Source organism: Geotrypetes seraphini, chromosome 2 (assembly GCF_902459505.1).
Source record: "Geotrypetes seraphini chromosome 2, aGeoSer1.1, whole genome shotgun sequence".
Taxonomy (NCBI): Eukaryota; Metazoa; Chordata; class Amphibia; order Gymnophiona; family Dermophiidae; genus Geotrypetes; species Geotrypetes seraphini.
The window spans coordinates 205619210-205639823 of record NC_047085.1 but is presented as its reverse complement, the minus strand read 5'-3'; the positions used below and the strand labels follow the sequence as shown (position 1 = coordinate 205639823).

The window sequence follows — 20614 nt, the reverse complement described above, 5'->3', positions numbered from 1 at the left end:
AGGGAATTATATACAGAAAAAAATTAAAATGATGCAAGTTTTTTTCTTTTGTGACAAATACTTGTAAAGTCCTGGCAAATCACTCTCTACAGACTGCAGAAACTGTGCTATGACAGTTGCATATATATAAACCTTGCTTTTGTTCATGGAATAAATGTATTTTTTGCACAATATATTAAACAAATAAAGAGAAAACCTTGCCTTAATGTGAAAGAACAAACAATGAAGAAGGTAAGAGAGATGTCGTATTCACCAAATATATTAGCTTTATTGTTTAAAACGATACATCCCAACAAGAATCCATATTTCGGCATAAGGCTATGCCTTCATCAGAGGACACTAAAACCATATTATATAATAAACATGTACATATCAAAAACACAATTAAATTACAAAATTACAAAAATACAGGTAAAATATGGAAAATACACTCGAATATGTATCCAAAAATGTATTTCAGAAGTGAAAGTACCAACTAAAGTGTAAGTAGAAAAAAATGTGAAATGAATAAGGCATGGTGTGAATGCATATACTACTACTACTATTAATTATCTCTATAGAGCTGCCAGACACATGCAGCGCTGCACAGAGTCACAAAGAAGAAGAAAACAGTCCCTGCTCAAAAGAGCTTACAATCTAAACAGCTAAGACAGGATGCCATGGGTACAGTTAAGGGGAACGGTTAATTAACAGGCTGGGTTGGAGGGCAGAGGAGTAGGGTTAAAGATTGAAGGCTATATCAAAAAGGTGGGTTTTCGCTTATACATATTTAAAAAAAATCCAAATCCTGATTTTGTGATTATTATCTTCCCAATGAGGTATTAATGGAGCTTATGTGACAACTGATATTGCCCTGGTGTTCTATGATTCTAGTCTTAATTAAACATTTTCTTTCCAACATATAATAAGGGACAGGGGCATACAATAATGTAAATGACACATGATGTATTGCAATTAGAGGAATGGTGTGATTTGTATGATTTGCCAGTTTTCGGATGTGTGAAATTGTGACATCAAGGCAATGAACACATATAGAGCATTTCCCACTAGTGTGGACAATGTTGGTAACTGGTATTGTTATTGTCGTCAAATTTGGTAAACAAGAAGGTACAAGTTTCTCTTTTAAGTTCTGGTCTCTGGAGTACGCAATAACAAGTCTTTTGTCTTTAAAACATTGATGGTCTTTGAGTATCTTCCAATTATTTCTGATAATCTTTTGAATATCTTAGTATAAATGGATGTATCTTAAAATACATACGATATCTGATTGCAGGTAAAAGGAGTTCTTCTCTTGATCTGGAAAATGCCTTCTGACAGCCATTATTAATGGAGGATGTAGGGGAAACCATGTTATTTGAATCTTGCGGCCATCTTTTTAGCATTTTCCTCAAAACGTTGGCCCCATCGATCACATCTCTCCCGCACTGAACTAGGCCCATTAGCTTCCAATACACCAGTGCTTCATCTTCAAACAACTAAGGCTAGCCTTAAACGCTTCCATGGTATGACCCCCCAACTACGTAACAAGGAAGCTCCCAATCTACAGCCCCTCTGATTTCAACTTGAAATCAGGCTGTTCAACCCTCCAGCAAACTGCCTCTACCTGGAAATAGCCCAGAAGTGATCGTACTTCTACAGCATGCAAGGAACCAGCTCCCTCCTGCCATCAGGGAAATTGACAACCTACTGCCCTTCCGGAAGGCAGTAAAGATGCTACTGTTCACGAACCAACTTGCTCCTAATCTCAAACTTTAACTGACCGGGACCTGGCACACTGTAACTCAGGGCATTTGAATCTGTCAGCCAATACTGTGCTCTTATCTACTACAGCCATGTAGATATCATTCTGAGACTCTATACTCTTAGATTCACTAAAGCATGTGTGTTATCAAAAAAGTCTTAATTTTCCGTTACACAAATGTATCTCATTATTGATCCTGTAGCATGTGTGTTATTGATCCTGAAAACTCCTTTGTATGTATCCTTGTAAACTGTTCTGAGATCCTGGTGAGGACAGGCTATAAAACTATCTAACTAACTAAATAAATGATATGTACAATGCACCCAAGCAGGATTCCTGATACCATATGCATGCCTACTACTAACTCTTGACCCATTATATTAGCCCCAAAGGGAGCAAATAATTCTCCAGGCACAGTGGGAGAGTTAAAGCTATAGCCTCAGCACTCTGAGGTTGTGGGTTCAAACCCACGCTGCTCCTTATGACCCTGGGCAAATCATTTAATCCCCCTATTGCCCCAGGTACATTAGATAGATTGTGAGCCCATCAGGACAGATAAGGAAAATGCTTAAGTACCTGAATAAATTCATGTAAACCGTTTTGAGCTCCCCTAGGAGAACGGTATAGGAAATTGAATAAATAAATGTGTATATGCTGCCATATTCACATTCATACCACAAATATGTTTCTAAACTGCCTGACATTTTGATATATATGGTGTGAAAATGATTTTACCATATACATTCCCCCCTCTATGATATTTACTCGCTTCTTTCTCTCTCTCTCCTTTCCTGAAACTGGACATCACAGCTCTCTTCCCTCCATCATCATACCCTACCATTTCCTCTCAGGGCCAAACTCTAAGCCAGATCCCATCACCTTTTCTCCCCATGATCTCACCACGTTCTTTGTCTCCCTCCCTCTCCCCCAAACCAAACCCTATCACTTTCTCTCTCCCCTTTCACCAATGCCTGAATACCATCTTTCTCTCTCTCTCTCTCGCTACTCCCATTTATTTATTTAGTTTGCTTTCTAGCCCGGTGTCCCCAAAGAGCTCAGAATGGGTTACAGATTAAACATACATAATTTCAGTACAAGTTTACGATACAAGTTTTTATCCTAACTTGACACATTCTAGGGGGTCTAATGCTAATATACATAACATACAATTTACAGGTTACAGTTTCCCATAGTTATCCTTACAGTGCAAGATTTTACAATACAAGTTTTCCTTACGTGACACATACTGGTATCATATTTCCATTAGTTGATTCCTTTGTACCCTTCTTCTACCACAGCCTTGAAACAGATCTCCGGATTTATTTGGACATGTCATCTTTTCAGAGGACTGTCCGGGTGTCCGGACGGCTTTTCAAAACCCGTCACTTTGTCCAGGTTTTGAAAAGCTGGTAAGATCGGGGCCGAGTCTGGCATCTGCGCATGTGCAGATGAGACGCAATGATGTCACACGCATGCACGCAGGCACAGATGCATTCCAGACCTGGCCTGAAGAGACGAGGTTTGCATGGGGCTAGGGTGGGGAGGAGGAACGGGGCAGACCTAGGGGTGGAATGGGGCGGGGCCACGTGTCCTCCTTTACCAAATGCAAAAAGCTGGTGACCCTACTGTGGCTTCACAGGCCTACTCAACTGAAACCATTTCCTCTTTCCAACTGTGTAGGCTGACATCTTTTCTTTCCTTCCTTGTCACACTCTGGGGAATCATGCAAATTAGTGTGATTATGCATGTTATGAGCAATTATGCACAGAATTATGCCAGTGCATAATTCGATAATTCCCTAGGGTGTCATCAAAGAGGAGTGCTGGTATGCAAGCAATCAGTGTTTTGGATACGACAGCCTGAGTATAACAGACAACATTCTGCATTCGAGACTAAAACATTCCAAAAAATGAAATTAATGATATCACAATATGGTTGATATTTTTTTTTTCATTTTATGCTAGTGTTTCTGGCTTTTATTCATATTTTCTATTTTTTTTTTTTTTAATGAATACAATTTTATTACACTGTTAGATGAGAAGTCATAGCAGACAATAATACTCAGTCCGTTAGCTGAACCTCGCCATCCAGGAAGCAAAAACACTACCAGAAAAAGGAACAAAAAGTAAGGAAAGCAGGAAGGGCTTGTGCCTAGAAGTGATAAAAAGGAGGCAAAGGAAGAAGGGTAACAGTGCAGTAAGTGCTACCTCAATACATATATGCAGGGTTAGCAGATTTTACCTCTGTCTGACGTCAGTTCTGGGCCCCGTGCCTAGGAACTGATGTCAGAGGGATGGCAGACATGACATGGGCAGCAAGTTTGGGCTGTTGCTCTCGCCTGGAAAATGTAAAAGGTACAGGAGTACGGGGGCGCACACGGGGCAGGGGGAAGCGGGACGGATTGGGGAGGGGCACCACCACATCAAGCACCACTTACCCTCGCTAAGCCATTGGTAGGAAGCACTCTTAGCTGCTTCATATAATAGGCAAGGTGTCCTCCACAAATTAAAAACCTGCATCCCCTATATGCGGCATAAAAGCAGGCACTAGAGCAGAGGTTCCCAACATATGGTACGTATACCCCCAAGGAGCATGTGAATCGCTGGTTGGAGGTACGCGGTGCCACGCAGATCTATCACCCTTCTTCCTACTCAACTGGTTCAAAGAGCAGCCGTTGCTGATGCTCCTGCAATTCTCCTGCACTTCTCTCTCTGTCTTCCTTCAATCGGCCTCTCCTCTGACGTGTCCCACCTTCTGTCAGAACTTCCTGTTTTTGCTCAGGTGGGACGTGGCAGAGGAGAGGCTTCCAAGTTAGCGGCAGGCAGCTGTAGGAATTGCCGCTGATTCGTTGATGGAAGAATGAGTGTGGTTGGGGTTGGGGGGGAGGGAAAGAAAGAAAGAAATATGTTGCTGGATGGCTGAGAGTGGTGAGAGAGGGAGATATGGACATAAGGGTGTAGGGGGAAGGAGAGAGGGTGTGTTGGAAGAGAGGGTGAAATAGACATGGGTTGGAGGTGAGGGAAACATTGTGCATATGGGTGGAGGGGAGGGAGATATGCAGTTTTAGGCCATACCTAGTGCATCCCAGGATGCACTGGAGAGGGGAAGGCCCACCGATTTAAAGAGGCAGGTCTGGTGGCTGTAGGAAGTAGGCATCCCTCTGGCCCTCCTTACTTCTGAAAGGTATGGGGGGGGTGTCGGGTGTCGGGATGGGTTTAGGAGTATCGGGGTGGGGTGTTGAAGTTTGGGGGATGTCGGGGTGGGGCATTGGGGGTTTTGGGGATGTTGGGGATGCTGGGGTGGGGTGTTGAGGGTTTAGGAGGTGTTGACAATTGGGAGGTGTTGGTGGTTTGGGGAGGCCAATGGCAGGAGGGCGTGGGCATACCTCCTGCCTATCTACTATGGAGGGTGTCAGCAGTTTGGGGAGGCCAGCAGCAGGAGGGAGTAGGTATCCCTCCTGCTGATTTAGGGGGTTTGGTTTAGGGGGACCGCTGCTGCAGCCAGCTGAGCAGATTGCAGCAGGGGTATTTTCCCTTGCGATCAGCTCAGCTGGCCATGTCTACTTTTAGGATTTGAAATCATCATTACCATCCAATTAGAAGACCGTTATCCCCCCTCTTCCCTCCTGCTTCTATCTCCTCTCCCTGCTCTCTTTCTTCTACCTTCACTTGAATTGTACGTTGCCTTGAACCTACTTAGGCATAGAGCGACTTACAAATTGTAGATTAGATTAGAAATGTAGGCCTACATTTTAGGCATCTGTTGCGGCTCTAGGGAGATACCTAGGGCCGCTTAAACTCACCCAAGGCCACTTCCGGGCAAAATCACGTCCATGTCCAGCCTTAAGTGAGCTTAGGTGTCCCTATGCGTCTCCCTAGACCCGTGACAAACGCTACAGTATAGGCTGCCTGCCTCCGGGAGCTTTTTTCTAAAAACGTGCATCCCGAATGGCTGCCAGACGGTGGTAGGACACCTACTGTCACCTACAACCGGGATGCCCATTTATAGAATCAGTCCCTTTTTGTATTTTATTGAACTTTGGGACTGAGAAACACTCTCTAGTTGTAAGAGTCACCTAGTCAAATTCTTTCCTGTGGTTTTGGATATCCTAGAACAAATTTGGTATTAAGCTGAAATAATAATAATAATAATAACTTTATTTTTCTATACCGCCATAGTCAGGTGACTTCTAGGCGGTTTACACTGTAAGAAGGCTGGACATTCAGCGAATAACAAGGCATGACATGTTTATTTGAGGTTTGAATATTAACTATAATGATGTTATCAATGTAAACATGATCACATGTGAATGGTAAATTAACTTTTCTATTCATTTATATGTAAATTTAATTTATTTTGTTTAAACAACACCTGATAACAACAATTGTTGGACATACTTATTTAGTTTTCTTTCACCCTCAATTGTTATTTGTTTTTGGTTTTTTTTAGGTTGCAACAAATAAATGCAAATATTTAAAATGTTTAACCTCAGTGTTGGTGTGAATTGAAGGAGAAACCTATTGAAACATCTGACTGTGATTATAACATCTCATACATTTAATTGTAAAATTTAAATTGTAATGTAACTGCATCACTACTAGAGGGGGTCTGAGAGAGAAAAGGGCAGCATGGCTAAGGGCACATGGGATGTGTCTGAGAGAAGGGTAGAGGACACATGGAGTATGTGTGGGTGGGTGTCTGTGAGGGAGAAGGGCAGAGTGGCTGAGGACGGGTGGGATATGACCAATCAGATTTCATCTTTCATTTTCCCAGAGAAAAGATGAAAATGTATTGGTTACTAATGGCAACTTTTGCTGGGGTCTCCTGTTCTTCTAAATTGGCCCCGTCTAAGTGTCACTGTTCATTTTCACTCAGTTTGTAAGAATGACTCACCACCTGTCAAGGGTTAAGTTTATATGAGACTGAAATACAGTCAAACCTCGATTTATGAGTAACACGGTTTGCGAGTGTTTTGCAAGACGAGCAAAACACTCGAGCAAACTGTAACTCGCAAATCGAGCATTGACTCGATTTGCAAGCCCCCACCCAACCCGACCCGACCGCGGGAACCAACAGTATTGCTCCCCCTGAGGCCACCGGCGCTGCTCCCTCCCTTCACGATCGTCTCCTCCCCATCTACTGACCGGCCCTGTCCTTACCCGTGTGCCACCGGAGTTAGAAAGTGCCTGCCACCAGTCTGCTGCTGAGCCTTGAACATCTGCGCATGCTCAAGGCCTTCTGGATCTCACTCTCATCGAGATTCTCATGAGACTCGAGATCTCATGAGAATCTCGGAGAGGGTGAGATCCAGAAGGCCTGAGCATGCGCAGATGCTCAAGGCTCAGCAGCAGACCGGCAGCAGGCACTTTCTATCACCGGCGGTGCAGGGGTAAGGACAGGGCCAGTCAGGGAGGGGGGGGGATGAGGTGATAGCAGCGCCGGTGGCCTCAGGTGGAGCATGGGAGTCGGGGTGCTTCCGGTAGGAGTGAGCCAGCACCTGAGAGTCCTGGCAGAGGGGGTAGTGGCATCCTGGGGGGGGGGGGGGCAGCGTCCGGGTGCAGCAGAGCCAATGGTGCCTAGTCGGGCTCTGTGGCGGCGGCGGCGGTTTGCATAGAGCCAGCACCACCCGCACAACCCACAGTGAGAGGCAGCGAACAGCAGCAGAGGAGGAGAACTGGAGGAACCGCGTGGATAGGTCTGTGGCAGAGGCAGCGGTGGAGGCGTCGCTAATGGTAATTAAGTTTTTGGGGATGTGGAACGAATTGTTCTAGTTTACACTAACTCTTATGGGAAAAGTTGCTTTGATATATGAGTGTTTTGGTTTACGAGCATGCTTCTGGAACGAATTATGCTCGTAAACCAAGGTACCACTGTATAACAGATCATGCCAAGTATGCCAGTTTCAGTGACCTGTATTTGTTACGCATGTTGCCTAGTTAGTTACTATTTAACAATAAAATGTCCATTTCAAAATCTCTGGGGGGTACATTGAAGGGGCACATATATTCCTTGTAAGTAATTGTCTCTGTTCAGGCTTGTGCTGAAATGCAAAAACTTTCACTTTGATAAGAAACTTTACTTTGCTAAGCAAGAACAAGGTCATTTTCTCTTCCTGTTCTGAAGTTAGCTGCTTGTGCCAATGTCGTTCCTCCCCATGTGCTGAACTCCCTACAGCTATGTTCTGGTCGAGCGATTCTGCTTCTTATTTAGATAAGAAGCTTTTGCTAAGAAAGCAACTTTAGACTTTAGAAAAAAAGCACAATGTTATATGCCATAGTTGTGCTCCACCCCCCCCCCCCCTTTTCCTTGTGCTTGTTACCTTTTTTTTTGTAGCTTTTATGTATCCTGTTACCAAATATGACTTGTACTCACATCATATGTTGGCAATACTGACCCATGTAAAATACTATAAAACTGAATGGGAAACTGATAATAAATAGACAATCTCCTTGGGACAAGCCTGAGCGTTTTTCTTCCTAAAGAGACTGTCTCCAGATATCTGAGAGGCGACAGAGTGTGTGCAAGGTGGTTTTGGGACCAGAACCGGAATAAGTCAGTTTCATACATGGCCTGAAGAGTTGGGAAATGCTACAGCAACCAGCAACCTCCTGTCTCTGAAGTGATTAGTGTGTCTCTCTCTCCCCTCTCCCCCAACATAGCTCTTAGAGCTCCTTTTACAAAGCCGTGGTAGCGGCTTTAACGCGCGTGACTTTTAATCACACGCTACCCCTGCGCTAGCCGGAAAACTACCACCTGATCAAGAGGAGGCGGTAGGGGCTAGCGCGGCCAGCGTTTTAGCGCATGCTATTACGCACGTTAAACTGCTACCTTGCCTTCGTAAAAGGAGCCCTTAGTCTAGGCCAGGGGTGCCCACACTTTTTGGGCTTGTGAGCTACTTTTAAAATGACCAAGTCAAAATGATCTACCGACAATAAAATTTTAAAAAACACAAAGCACACTGTACACAGAGAAAATGTTAATTATCATTTATATTCGGGTTTTTTTTTCAAAGAGGTCAAGGCAGATGACTTTAAAATATGCAATGTTACCTCAGTAACAATTATACAAAAATAGACAAATATACCCCCCTCCCTTTTTACTAAACCGTGATAGTGTTTTTTTAGCGCAGGGAGCTGCACTGAATGCCCAGTGCTGCTCTCGACGCTCATAGGCTCCCTGCGCTAAAATCTGCTACTGCAGTTTAGTAAAAGGGGGCCATAGTGCAAAATATAGACAGCAGACATAAATTGTCAAAACGGACACATTTTGATCACTAAATTGAAAATAAAATCATTTTTCCTACCTTTGTTGTCTGGTGATATCAAGAGTCTCTGGTTGCACTTTCTTCTTCTGACTGTAAATCAAATATTTCTTCTCTTCTTTTTGCCTCCTGCATGCTTCATCTCCTCCAGACCTCATTCTATTCCCCAACCAACATTTCTGTCCTTCCATGAGTCCAACTTTTTCTTTCTCTCTCCCTGCCTTGCCCCCTGCCACCTGACACACTCCATTCGGTCCCCCAACTTTTTCTTCCTCTCTCCCTGCCCCTCCCCTTTCTTTCTTTCTGTCTCCCTGCCCCCTTTCTTTCTTTTTCTCTCTGTCTGTCTTTCTGTCTCCCTGCCCCCTTTCTTACTTTCTTTCTCTCTCCCTGCCCCCTTTCTTTCTTTCTGTCTCCATGCCCCCCTTTCTTTCTTTCTGTCTCCATGCCCCCCTTTCTTTCTTTCTGTCTCCCTGTCTGTCTTCTTGTCTTTCTGTCTCCCCTTTCTTTCTCCCCAATCCACCGCCGGGGCTGTCATCTGGGAACAGACTCCCAAGCCACTGCCGACACCGCAATTGCTGCCGTTCTCCCTGTTTCTCGACACCGCAACATGCCAGCAGCCTTCCCCCCCACACACATTTCAATTCTGTCCAGGAAAGGGACTTGGGAGTTCTGATCGACAAGTCGATGAAGCCGTCCACGCAATGTGTGGTGGCGGCAAAAAGGGCAAACAAAATGCTAGGAATGATAAAGAAGGGGATCTCGAATAGATTGGAGAAGATTATCATGCCGCTGTACCGGGCCATGGCGCGCCCTCACCTGGAGTACTGCGTACAGCACTGATCACCGTACATGAAGAAGGACACGGCACTACTCGAAAGGGTCCAGAGAAGAGCCACTAAGATGCTCAAGGGGTTGGAGGAGCTGCCGTACAGCAAAAGATTAGAGAAACTGGACCTCTTCTCCCTCGAACAGAGGAGATTGAGAGGGGACATGATCGAAACATTCAAGGTACTGAAGGGGATAGAATTAGTAGAAAAGGACAGGTTGTTCACCCTCTCCAAGGTAGGGAGAACGAGAGGGCACTCTGTAAAATTGAAAGGGGATAGATTCCATACAAACATAAGGAAGTTCTTCTTCACCCAGAGAGTGGTAGAAAACTGGAAAGCTCTTCCGGAGTCTGTCATAGGGGAAAACACCCTCCAAAGATTCAAGACAAAGTTAGACAAGTTTCTGGTGAACAAGGGCGTATGCTGGTAGGGCTAGTCTCAGTTAGGGTGCTGGTCTTTGACCAGAGGGCTGCCGCTTGAGCGGACTGCTGGGCATGATGGACCACTGGTCTGACCCAGCAGCGGGAATTCTTATGTTCTTATTTGGGGAACAGGGAGAATGCAAAGGCAATGCAAGTGTATCGCGGAGCCCGGGATGGGCTCCGTGGTCAACTCACATTGCCTTTGCGATCTATTAGTCGATTGTTCAAAGTTGTAAATATTAGGGCCGCTCCCTCACCCTCCCTGTGGTCCTTCTAACTTGCCTTGATCACTGTTGCAATTAAATTAGGGCTGCCTCAGGGCATCAGCCTTCCCTGGGATACATCCCTACCTTCTCTGACACAACTTCTTGTTTCCATGAGGGTGGTATGTTTCACTCTTTGGGATGGGCCTTCTATGGCATCTCTGCACTCTAGTCTAGCATCTTCCTTCCCTCCCTTACACTTGTGTCCAGCAGTTTTCTTATTCCCCCATTCCACAAAATAATAATATTACTTAATATTTTTGTTATGTGTTTAAAGTATGTGTAGATGCATCTACTTGCAAGTAACTCGGTTTGCAAGTATTTTGCAAGACAAGCAAATCATTTTATTAAATTTTAACTTGATATACAAGCAATGTCTTGCAATACGAGTAGATACAGTATACATGCGTCACATCATTATAACTGAGCTGATGGTTCTCTCTCTGACGCTGCAGGAGTGTAGTGACTGTTCTAAATGAGAGAGGTCTTGCAGTACAAGTACGTATAGTATTTTGTATTAAAGTTTTGGGGTTGTGGAATGAATTGTCTGAGTTTCCATTATTTCCAATGGGGAAATTTGCTTTGATATACGAGTGCTTTGGATTACAAACATGCTTCTGGAACGAATTATGATCGCAAACCAAGGTTTGACTGTATTTCCAAATACTGCAAATACTGTTCTGTTTACTATGTTGTATTATTTCTGTGCACAGTTCCCTGGAGTGTATGCAATGTGCTTATCATCAGTGACAGAGGTTACTAGGTGTATTGGTTAGTGCATGCTTAAATGTCTTTTGCTGATAACTATGTATGGATCTGTTTATTTGTATGCCACAATGGTCTACAATGTTTTGCTTTGTACATTACTTGTACTGAGACCATTGATATGAAACCTATTTCATTCAGGTACCAGTCTGTGTATTGCTAATGGAATGAGAATATTTGTGAAATCAGAGAGCCCTTTTTGCCTACTATTAATGAAATGACTGCAGTTCGGCAATGGGAAAGAAAAGCCAGGGGGAGCTAAGGTTTATCTAAAAAGGCATTTGAAGCAAGAAATGAAAGCTTGGAGCACAGAAAACCTGTCAAATGAGAGGGCTAATAAAGGGAGAGAGCAGAGGCAGGATTATTCGAGGAAAGTGGCATACGGCTCTTGACTTTATTCACATCCCTGATAAGACAGTTGGAGGGAAATTTTACAGCAGGTCACCTAAGCTGGGAAGTCAGCAGGCACCTAATGTAAGCCTATTTTATAAAGGCATTTCTTTATAACACTACCTCCACAAAAGCTGCAGAAACCATAACTAAAATGAAACCGCTTACATTTATACTGGCTTGGAAGCTGGTGAAAATGTATGTGCATACAATATGTGTGAGTACATCTATTGTATAACCACCACACGTAAATTACAAGGCCAAGAGTGGCCTAGTGGTTAGAGCTACAGCCTCAGAACCCTGAAGTTGTGGGTTTAGGCCCTGCGCTGCTCCTTGTGACCCTGGGCAAGTCACTCAGTCCTCTGTTGTCCTGGGTACATTAACATAAGAACATAAGAATTGCACCTGTCGGGTCAGACCGGAGGTCCATCGAGCCTGGCAGTCCGCTCATGCGTCGGCCCCTCAGGTCCAAGACCTGATAGTGCTCATACCCTAAAACTGTCATACACTTTTCGCTTATGACCTGTAGAGTAACCTTCTATCTATACCCTGTAATCCCCTTCGCTTCCAGGAAGTCATCCAGCCCCATTTTGAAACCCAGTATTGTACTCTGTCCTATTACCTCATTTGGAAGCGTGTTCCAGGTGTCCACCACCCTCTGAGTGAAGAAAAACTTCCTTGCATTCGTTTTGAATCTGTCCCCTCTCAGTTTTTCTGAATGACCTCTTGTTTTTGATGTCCCCACTAGTCTGAAGAATCTGCCCCTATCCACCTTCTCTATGCCTTTCATGATTTTATACGTCTGTATCATGTCTCCTCTCAGTCTCCGCTTTTCCAGGGTAAAGAGCCCCAGTTTGTCTAACCTTTCGGAATATGAAAGGTTCTCTATTCCCTTTATCATCCTAGTCGCTCTCCTCTGGACCCTCTCAAGCACCACCATGTCTTTCTTAAGGTACGGTGACCAGTATTGGACACAGTATTCCAGATGTGGTCGCACCATTGCTCGATACAATGGCAGGATAACTTCCTTCGTTCTGGTAGTGATACCTTTTTTGATAATGCCCAGCATTCTGTTTGCCTTTTTTGAGGCCGCTGCACATTGCGCCGCTGGTTTCATTGTTGTATTCACCACTACCCCCAGGTCTTTTTCTAGGGTGCCTTTCCCCAGCACCCTTCCTCCCATCGTATAGCTGTACATGGGGTTCCCTTTCCCCATGTGCAAGACCTTACATTTCTCCACGTTGAAGCTCATCTGCCATCTTTTTGCCCATTCACACAGTTTGTTCAGGTCGCTCTGTAATTCTTTGCATTCCTCAACAGTTTCTACTCTGTTGGAGAGTTTTGTATTGTCCGCGAACTTGATAACTTCACACTTCGTGCCCGTTTCCAGATCGTTAATGAATATATTGAACAGCAGCGGTCCCAGTACAGACCCCTGTGGGACACCACTCATGACCCCTTTCCAGTCAGAGTAGTGTCCTTTTACTACTACCCTCTGCTTCCTATCCGCCAGCCAATTTTGGATCCATCTGTGGACGTCCCCTTCCACCCCGTGGTTCCACAGTTTCTTCAGCAGGTGCTCATGGGGTACCTTGTCAAAGGCTTTTTGGAAATCCAGATATACTATGTCAATGGGGTTACCTTGGTCCAAATGTTTGCTTATCCCCTCGAAGAAATGCAGTAGATTCGTTTGGCACGATCGTCCTTTGCAGAGACCGTGCTGGCTTGTTCTCATCAGTTAGTTTTTTTCTTTATGCTCATTGATACCTTCCCTGATCATTGATTCGACCATCTTCCCCGGAACTGAGGTCAAGCTCACCGGTCTATAGTTCCCTGGGTCGCCTCTCGATCCTTTTTTGAAGATTGGTGTAACATTTGCTATCCTCCAGTCTTCCGGGATTATCCCTGTTCTCAAGGATAGGTTGCATATATGCCTGAGTAACTCTGCTATTTCATCTCTGAGCTCTTTCAGTATTCTTGGGTGGATCCTATCTGGGCCAGGATATTTGTCAATTTTTAATCTATCTATCTGCCTGAGAACATCTTCGAGGCTTACCTCCATGCATGATAATATTCCCTCTTGATTCCCCTTGAAGATTTTTTCCGGTTCCGGTACATTGGATGTGTCTTCTTTTGTAAAGACCGATGCGAAGAACTTGTTTAGTCTATCAGCCACCTCTTTTTCCTCCTTCACCACTCCTTTCCTGTCTCCCTCATCCAGAGGTCCCACCTCCTCCCTCGTTGGCTGTTTTCCTTTTACATATCTGAAAAATGGTTTAAAATTTCTTGCTTCCTTGGCTAGTCTCTCCTCGTATTCTTTCTTGGCTTTTCTGACCACTCGGTGACATTCTTTCTGATGCTTCCTGTGCTCTTTCCAATTTGCTTCAGTTTTGTCCTTTTTCCACTTCTGAAATGATGTTTTCTTGTCTCCTATCACTGTCTTTACTTCATTGTTTATCCATGCTGGGTCTTTAGTCTGATTCTTATTGCATCCTTTCCTAAATCTGGGTACATATAGGTTTTGTGCCTCACTTACCGTGTCCTTGAGTAGGGACCAGGCTTGCTCCACAGACCGAGCTTTCTTGGAGCTGTTTCTGAGCTTCTTCTTCACCATTTGTCTCATGGCATCATAGTTCCCTTTCTTGAAGTTAAACGCTGTTCCCTTTGTTCTCTTCCCCTTTGGTAATCCTACTTCCACTTGGAACAGTATCATGTTGTGGTCACTGTTTCCTAGCGGTCCCATTACTTCCACTCCCTTTGCAGGTCCTTTTAGCCCGTTGAGGATCAGATCCAGGATCGCTGCCCCTCTCGTTGGAGTCTGGACAAGTTGTTCCATGAAACAGTCTTGGACGGCTTCCAGGAACTCCATTTCCTTCGTGCATTTTGAATTTCCAAGACGCCAGTCTATCCCAGGATAGTTGAAATCTCCCATAACTATAGTGTTAGCGTTCTCGCATTCCCTCTTCAGCTCAGCTACCATTTCTGTATCCTCTGCTTCCGATTGCCCAGGTGGACGGTAGATCAGTCCCATCTTTATCTCGGATCCGTTTTTTCCTGGTATTTTAACCCACAATGACTCCAGTTGACCATTTGCCGCTGCTGTATCCACACTAGTTGAGTGAATGGTTTCCCTTATGTACAGTGCTATTCCTCCTCCTTTCTGATAAGTCCTATCTTTTCGATAGAGTTTATACCCTGGCAGTACTATGTCCCATTTGTTTTCCTTGTTCCACCATGTTTCCATGATCCCTATGATGTCTAGGTTCTCATTTTTGGCCATGACTTCCAATTCCCCCATTTTATTCCTTAGACTCCTTGCATTAGTGTACATGCAGTTCAAGTCCTGGCATTTAGTCTTCCTTGCTGCTTTCCCATGTGCTTCAGTCTTCTGTCTGTCCTCTTCCTGGCCAGCCAACTCCTGAATATTTTCTCCTTTGTCCTCCCTTTGTGGTATGTTTCTATTGCCTTGCCCATGTGGCGTGTTCGTATTTTCTTTTTCCTGTGCCTTCCCATCTTCCCGTTCCTTTTTAACTTTCCCTTGTAGTATGTTTATCATGTCCTCCTCTCTCTTCTTCTGTCTCCCTTGTTTTTTCATAACCTGATGCTGTCCACATGTGTCTGCCCAGCATTTTTCCCCCTCAGTACCTTCACTGGGTACTGTCTCCCGAACCGTTGATATCAGGTCGACTGTCGGCTTTCCCCTTCTGCTTAGTTTAAAGCTTGCTCTATCGCTCTTCCAATGTTATTTGCTAGTTGTCTAGTTCTAGCCCACCGGGACAGATGTTAAAAACATTTTTTTTTTTTTTTTTTTAAAGAAGTATTTGGACAAGATTTGATCCAATTTGAATTAATCCATGTTTTAAAAAATAATTTATGGGTCCTCAGTCAGCAATCCATGAAATCTTAATATTATATTATTATTTTATTTTATTTAGGAGTGAATGTTTCTCTGTATGTTTGTTGTTGTGTGAGTTAGGTCTATCCTATCTACCAATTGAGTTCTTTTATTTTTTATCCAGTTTTTATTTGATTGTATCATGTAAACCACTTGGACCAGTAAAATGAACAAGTGGTATAACAAGATTAATAAACCATAAATGACTAAGTACCTAAATGTAAACCGCATAGACAATTGATAGGTGGTATATAACTGACTAAAATAAATAATAAATAAATAAATTCATCTGTGCTTCACCTAAAATCCTCCCTCAAATATATCTACACCTGAGCTATGCATGTTCTTGCACGCACGCATACTGGCCATGCATGATACAATTACATCTTTTATAAGAACATGAAGCACTGCATACTGGCAGCTTCAGGGCTCATGGTTTATACTGCAGGTACTGTTTAATAAGAATAACTAATAATAACTTTATTTTTATATACTATACTGCCATACCACAAACAGTTCAAAGCGGTTTACAGGGGAAGAGACTGTATACAGAGAATGACATTACAGAGAACTTTCAAAATTACATTGGCTTGTTAAGCTTAATCAAGTTTATCTGGAAGTGTTTTTGGAGGTACATCAAGGTTGAAGCGGGGTCAGAGAAATTTGTCAAAGAGATAAGTTTTGATTGACTTCCTAAAGGTTTGGTACGAAAGTGCGTTTGAGATGAAATTGGTTAACCATTTGTTCCATTTGCCTGCTTGGAATGATAATGTTCTATTAAGGTATCTCTTGTAAGTCACTTTCAGATTGGTTTTCTAACTAACTTATTTGGTTCCTGTTCCTTTAGGCTTCCATGCCAAGCCAAATTGATTTCTAATGGGGGTGCAGCACCATGTGCCTTCATGAAGTTACTCAGGCCACCCTCTCCCTCTTTTTACAACACCTCTTCAATCCCAGCTATTGCAGTGATCGTCCTTGGCCAAGGGCCTTAGAGTCCCTGCAGATCTGGGTGAACATAGACCCTAAGTCTGGCAGTAAATGTCACCATTGCTCAATAGCTGTAACTGCTACTAGTTATCATTTCTATAGCGCTCCGCTAGACATATGCAGCACTGTACATTAAACATGTAAGAGACAATACCTGCTCAACAGAGCTTACAATTAGAGAATGGCACGGTGTCAAAATTCATCACCGTTCCCGTCTCCATGGATAACCACGGGAAATCATCTCCATGTCATTCTTTAAGGAGACAGGGAAGAATCAGAGTATGAATGGACATAATCACTGATCCTCAAGCCTTGCGTAGAAGAATGCTGGTGTAGAAGGACTGAGGTGGAAATAGACACTAAAGAATGACACGGGATTGTTTCCTGCGGTCATCCGCGGGGACTGGAACGGTGATGAATTTTGTCACCGTGTCATTCTCTACTAACAATCTAATTACAAAACACAAACAGGATAAATGGGGGGTAGAGAATTTCTCACAGAGTGAATGATAAAACAGACATGGGTAGGGATGCAGAAAGTAGGCCTAGGAATTGACCCGCCCTCTGCAAGGCAGTTTCCAGCACTGCTATTGAGTCATCAGGCAAGCTCCGGTTAGACACACTGAGGGAAATTCTTGAAAAGTTTGCCAAAACTTAGGTGCCAAAATGCTGGGCACTAGCAGGGATATTCTATAACCAGTGCCTAAACTTAGGCGTCAGTAGGCACCCTGTCTTTACCTAAGTTAATTGAAAAATGCCAACAGAAACGGCTACCAACTCCTAAATAAAAGGAGGCTGGAATTGCGGCTAGGTAGCCGTTTTAGGCTGTGGTACACCAAAGTAGGCTTGGCCAACACCAGAAGTGGCATTAGGTGAGCTAAAGCGGCTACCTAGCTGCAATTCATGGCAACATAGGTGGCTGAAATGTAGGCCTAAAACCCTAGCCTACATTTCAGCCACCTATCTATGCCGCCGCAGGATCCTACAGCTAGCCCGCAGCAGCCATAAGCTGATCATGGCAGGGGAAGTTAAATCCAATCAACTGAACCGGCAGGGCTCCAAAGCTGCAGCTTCAGAAAATCCTACTGGCTCAGCTGATAGGGTGGGAAAATACCCCTGTAGCAATCAGCTAAGTGGCTGAAGCTCACTCCCTCCTGCCAGCAGTCCTCCCCAAACCCATGACACCCCTCAACCGTGGAGGCATAGATAGGCGGCTGAAATGTAGGCCAGGGTTTTCAGGGCCTACATTTCAACCGCCTATCTTGACTGCATCAGACCTGGCACTCTCTAGTGATTGACACTTATAAGGCGGCCGCTGACATAGGCGCTGGTTACAGAATATGAATTCTATAACGGGGTCTGTGTGCCAAGGGTCTATTAAAGAACACTAGCGTAAGTCGGCATTTACATGCTAACATTTAGGCATGCCCAAATGCCTAAATGTTGCACTTTGGTTCAGAATACTGCTGTTCGCCTCATTTTTGGTTTGAAAAAATGGGAGCACATTACCCCCTTCTATCAAAAGCTCCATTGGAATCTAGAGTCTTATTTAAGTTTTCATGCATCTGCTATAAAGCAGTTTTTGGCATGTTACCAGGCTATCTTACTTCTCATTTTACCCTGAATTACACTAATAAGAGTTCACGAAGAATACATCTGTTTGCATATCCTTCTATAAAATCTTGTCATTACAAGAGGTTCCTTGAGAGAACCTTCTCATTTCAGGCGGCCAAACAGAATACATGGCTTGCCAAAATTGTGTTAGAAGCTCCCTCTTATCTTGATTTTAGAAAACAGATAAAGACACAACTATTTAACAGGCTGGTAGCTTAATGTATCTTATCTTTTAATTCAATACTTTTTTATTTTATTTTAAATTGTTTGTATTTTCTCTATATTGTATGTATTTAACTTCGCCGAATCTTTCAGATGTATTTTAATTTGATGTATTCATTTGTATTGCATGTATTAAGCTTGACTGTTGTAAACCACCTAGAACTCTTGGGTATGGCAGTATATAAAAATAAATTATTATTATTATTATTTTATATAGTGTGTTGTGGGCCCCTGCCTCACCCATACCCTGACCACATGAATGTCCCCTTCTAGTTGCACACAGTGCAGGTTCTGTGCTAAGATTATAAAATCAATCAAATCTAACATTCAAGCATGGAAGTGCTAGGGGCACACAATGAAGCTACAAGGGGCCACTGAAAAGTTCTCAGTCCAACCAACAAAGTTGGGGCAGTCTCCATCGAAGGCTATACACTTAGTCCAGTGATTTTCCACTTTTTTCATTCTGTCTGAAAAATGTAGAATGAAAAAATGGAAAATCACTGAAACTAAGTATATAACCCTTGATGGAGACTGCCTCAACTTTCTTGGTTGTGCTGAGAACTTTTCAGCAGTCCCTCGTAGTAAGTAGTACATTTAAAGAAAATCTGAAAAAAATATTTCTTCACTCAATGTGAAATTAAAATCTGGAATTTGTTGCCAGAAAACGTGGTAAAAGTAGTTGGCTTAGCAGGGTTTAAAAAAAGTTTGGCTCATTTCCTAAAAGAAAAGGCCATAAGCCATTAGTATGCTGGTCTGGGAAAATCCACCGTCTATTTCTGGGATAAGCAGTTACCTCTTTTGGGATTTTTCCAGGTACTTGTGACCTGGATTGGCCACTGTTGGAAACAGGATACTGAGCTTGATGGATCTTCAGTCTGGCCCAGTCTGGCAAAATGTTCTTATTGGCTAGCAACTTGACTGGCAAATAGGCGGTCACCGCCAATATTCAGCAGCTGACTGACTAAGGCATGCAGCCAGATAGACCCGCCTATAAAGCAGGTCTATCACTATTAGGCCATAGCCTTTCAGCTGGTGACTATCAGCTTGGCTGGCTAAATCCGTGGCAGCGAACTTTAAACCAGAAATTCAATGCCGGTGCTAGATATGGCCCCAGTATTCAATTTCTGGGATCGCTGTGTCCTGCGGGAAGTAATCGGGTTGCCTCCTGTGGGAAGAATATCAGGGCCACTATATCCTATTCAAGAATCCTTCTGCAACTACTGCACATTTACTATGGGTCTCTTGCTTTAAATAAATCCACTTAGCTTTGTGGTTATATGATCAGGGCATTCAACTTCATTTTATCAGGGAGCCTTGACCAAGGCTTTATTTAAAGCAAGATGATTTAAGCTATTTAAGCTTTTTTAAAGTTAAAAGTAAAAAAAAATATATAAGAAAGGTCTAGGAGGAGGGTGAACTGATAAGGATTTAACACATAAAGCTTAAAGCAATGAGGGATCTGAGCTTTGAGTGGTGTTGTTGAGGTTCTATAGGTTCAATCTGTAAAGCTTGATTTAGAGATATTTATTGCCAAATAATTGAATATAGACCTATGGCATCTCTCTGCTATTTTGTGCAGTAGTTTCTTTGAAACAAGATCAAATGTTTGATCATCTCCAGCAAGTTAAAAAAAAATACATCAAGAACTACAACAAATAAAAAGAAGCTTCTAAAACTCACCAAATTGAGTCTTTTGTGAGCTTGCTGTTAACTTTCCCTTCTTCATCCAAATACATATCCATCTGAAGATTTGCATTGTTATCATGGGCAGAGAGATAATTGGTAATAACTCTTGCAGGTATTCCTATGCTCCGCAAAACTAGAATGGAGAAAAAACAAAAGAGATTACAGTATGTAATCAAAAGAATGCTTATGGCCTGGTTGCCCTGAGTAGGCTTAGTTTTGCTATTGGAAGCTAAGCAGGGTCAGGCCTGGCTAGTACCTGGATGGAGGACCACTGGGGAATGCAAGACAAAAAAGGAGAGGGGAAAGGACACAGTCACCCAACTTGAAGGACAATCAATTTATTGATAACATATAAATAGCTAAAACATATGAGGCTGACTATCAGACCCAAAGAACATATTTTAAACCAGCCGTCAAGCATGAAGAGTAAAGATTAAAAGTGTTTGTATGAAGAGATGTTTATCTGAATGATCACAAAATAGAAAATATGGAGCTATATTGGCAGATTCTATACAAGATGCCTAATGTTAAGTACCTAGAT

General features: G+C 43.2%; 1 protein-coding gene across 1 annotated transcript in view; it reads right to left on the bottom strand.

Moving 5' to 3' along the window:
• Positions 1 to 20614, bottom strand: part of F13A1 (coagulation factor XIII A chain) — a 178063-nt gene that overhangs the window by 49768 nt on the left and 107681 nt on the right. The window contains exon 8 of the mRNA XM_033935263.1: positions 20068 to 20206. Coding sequence (XP_033791154.1) covers positions 20068 to 20206 — 139 coding nt within the window. The remainder of the gene's footprint in view (positions 1 to 20067; positions 20207 to 20614) is intronic.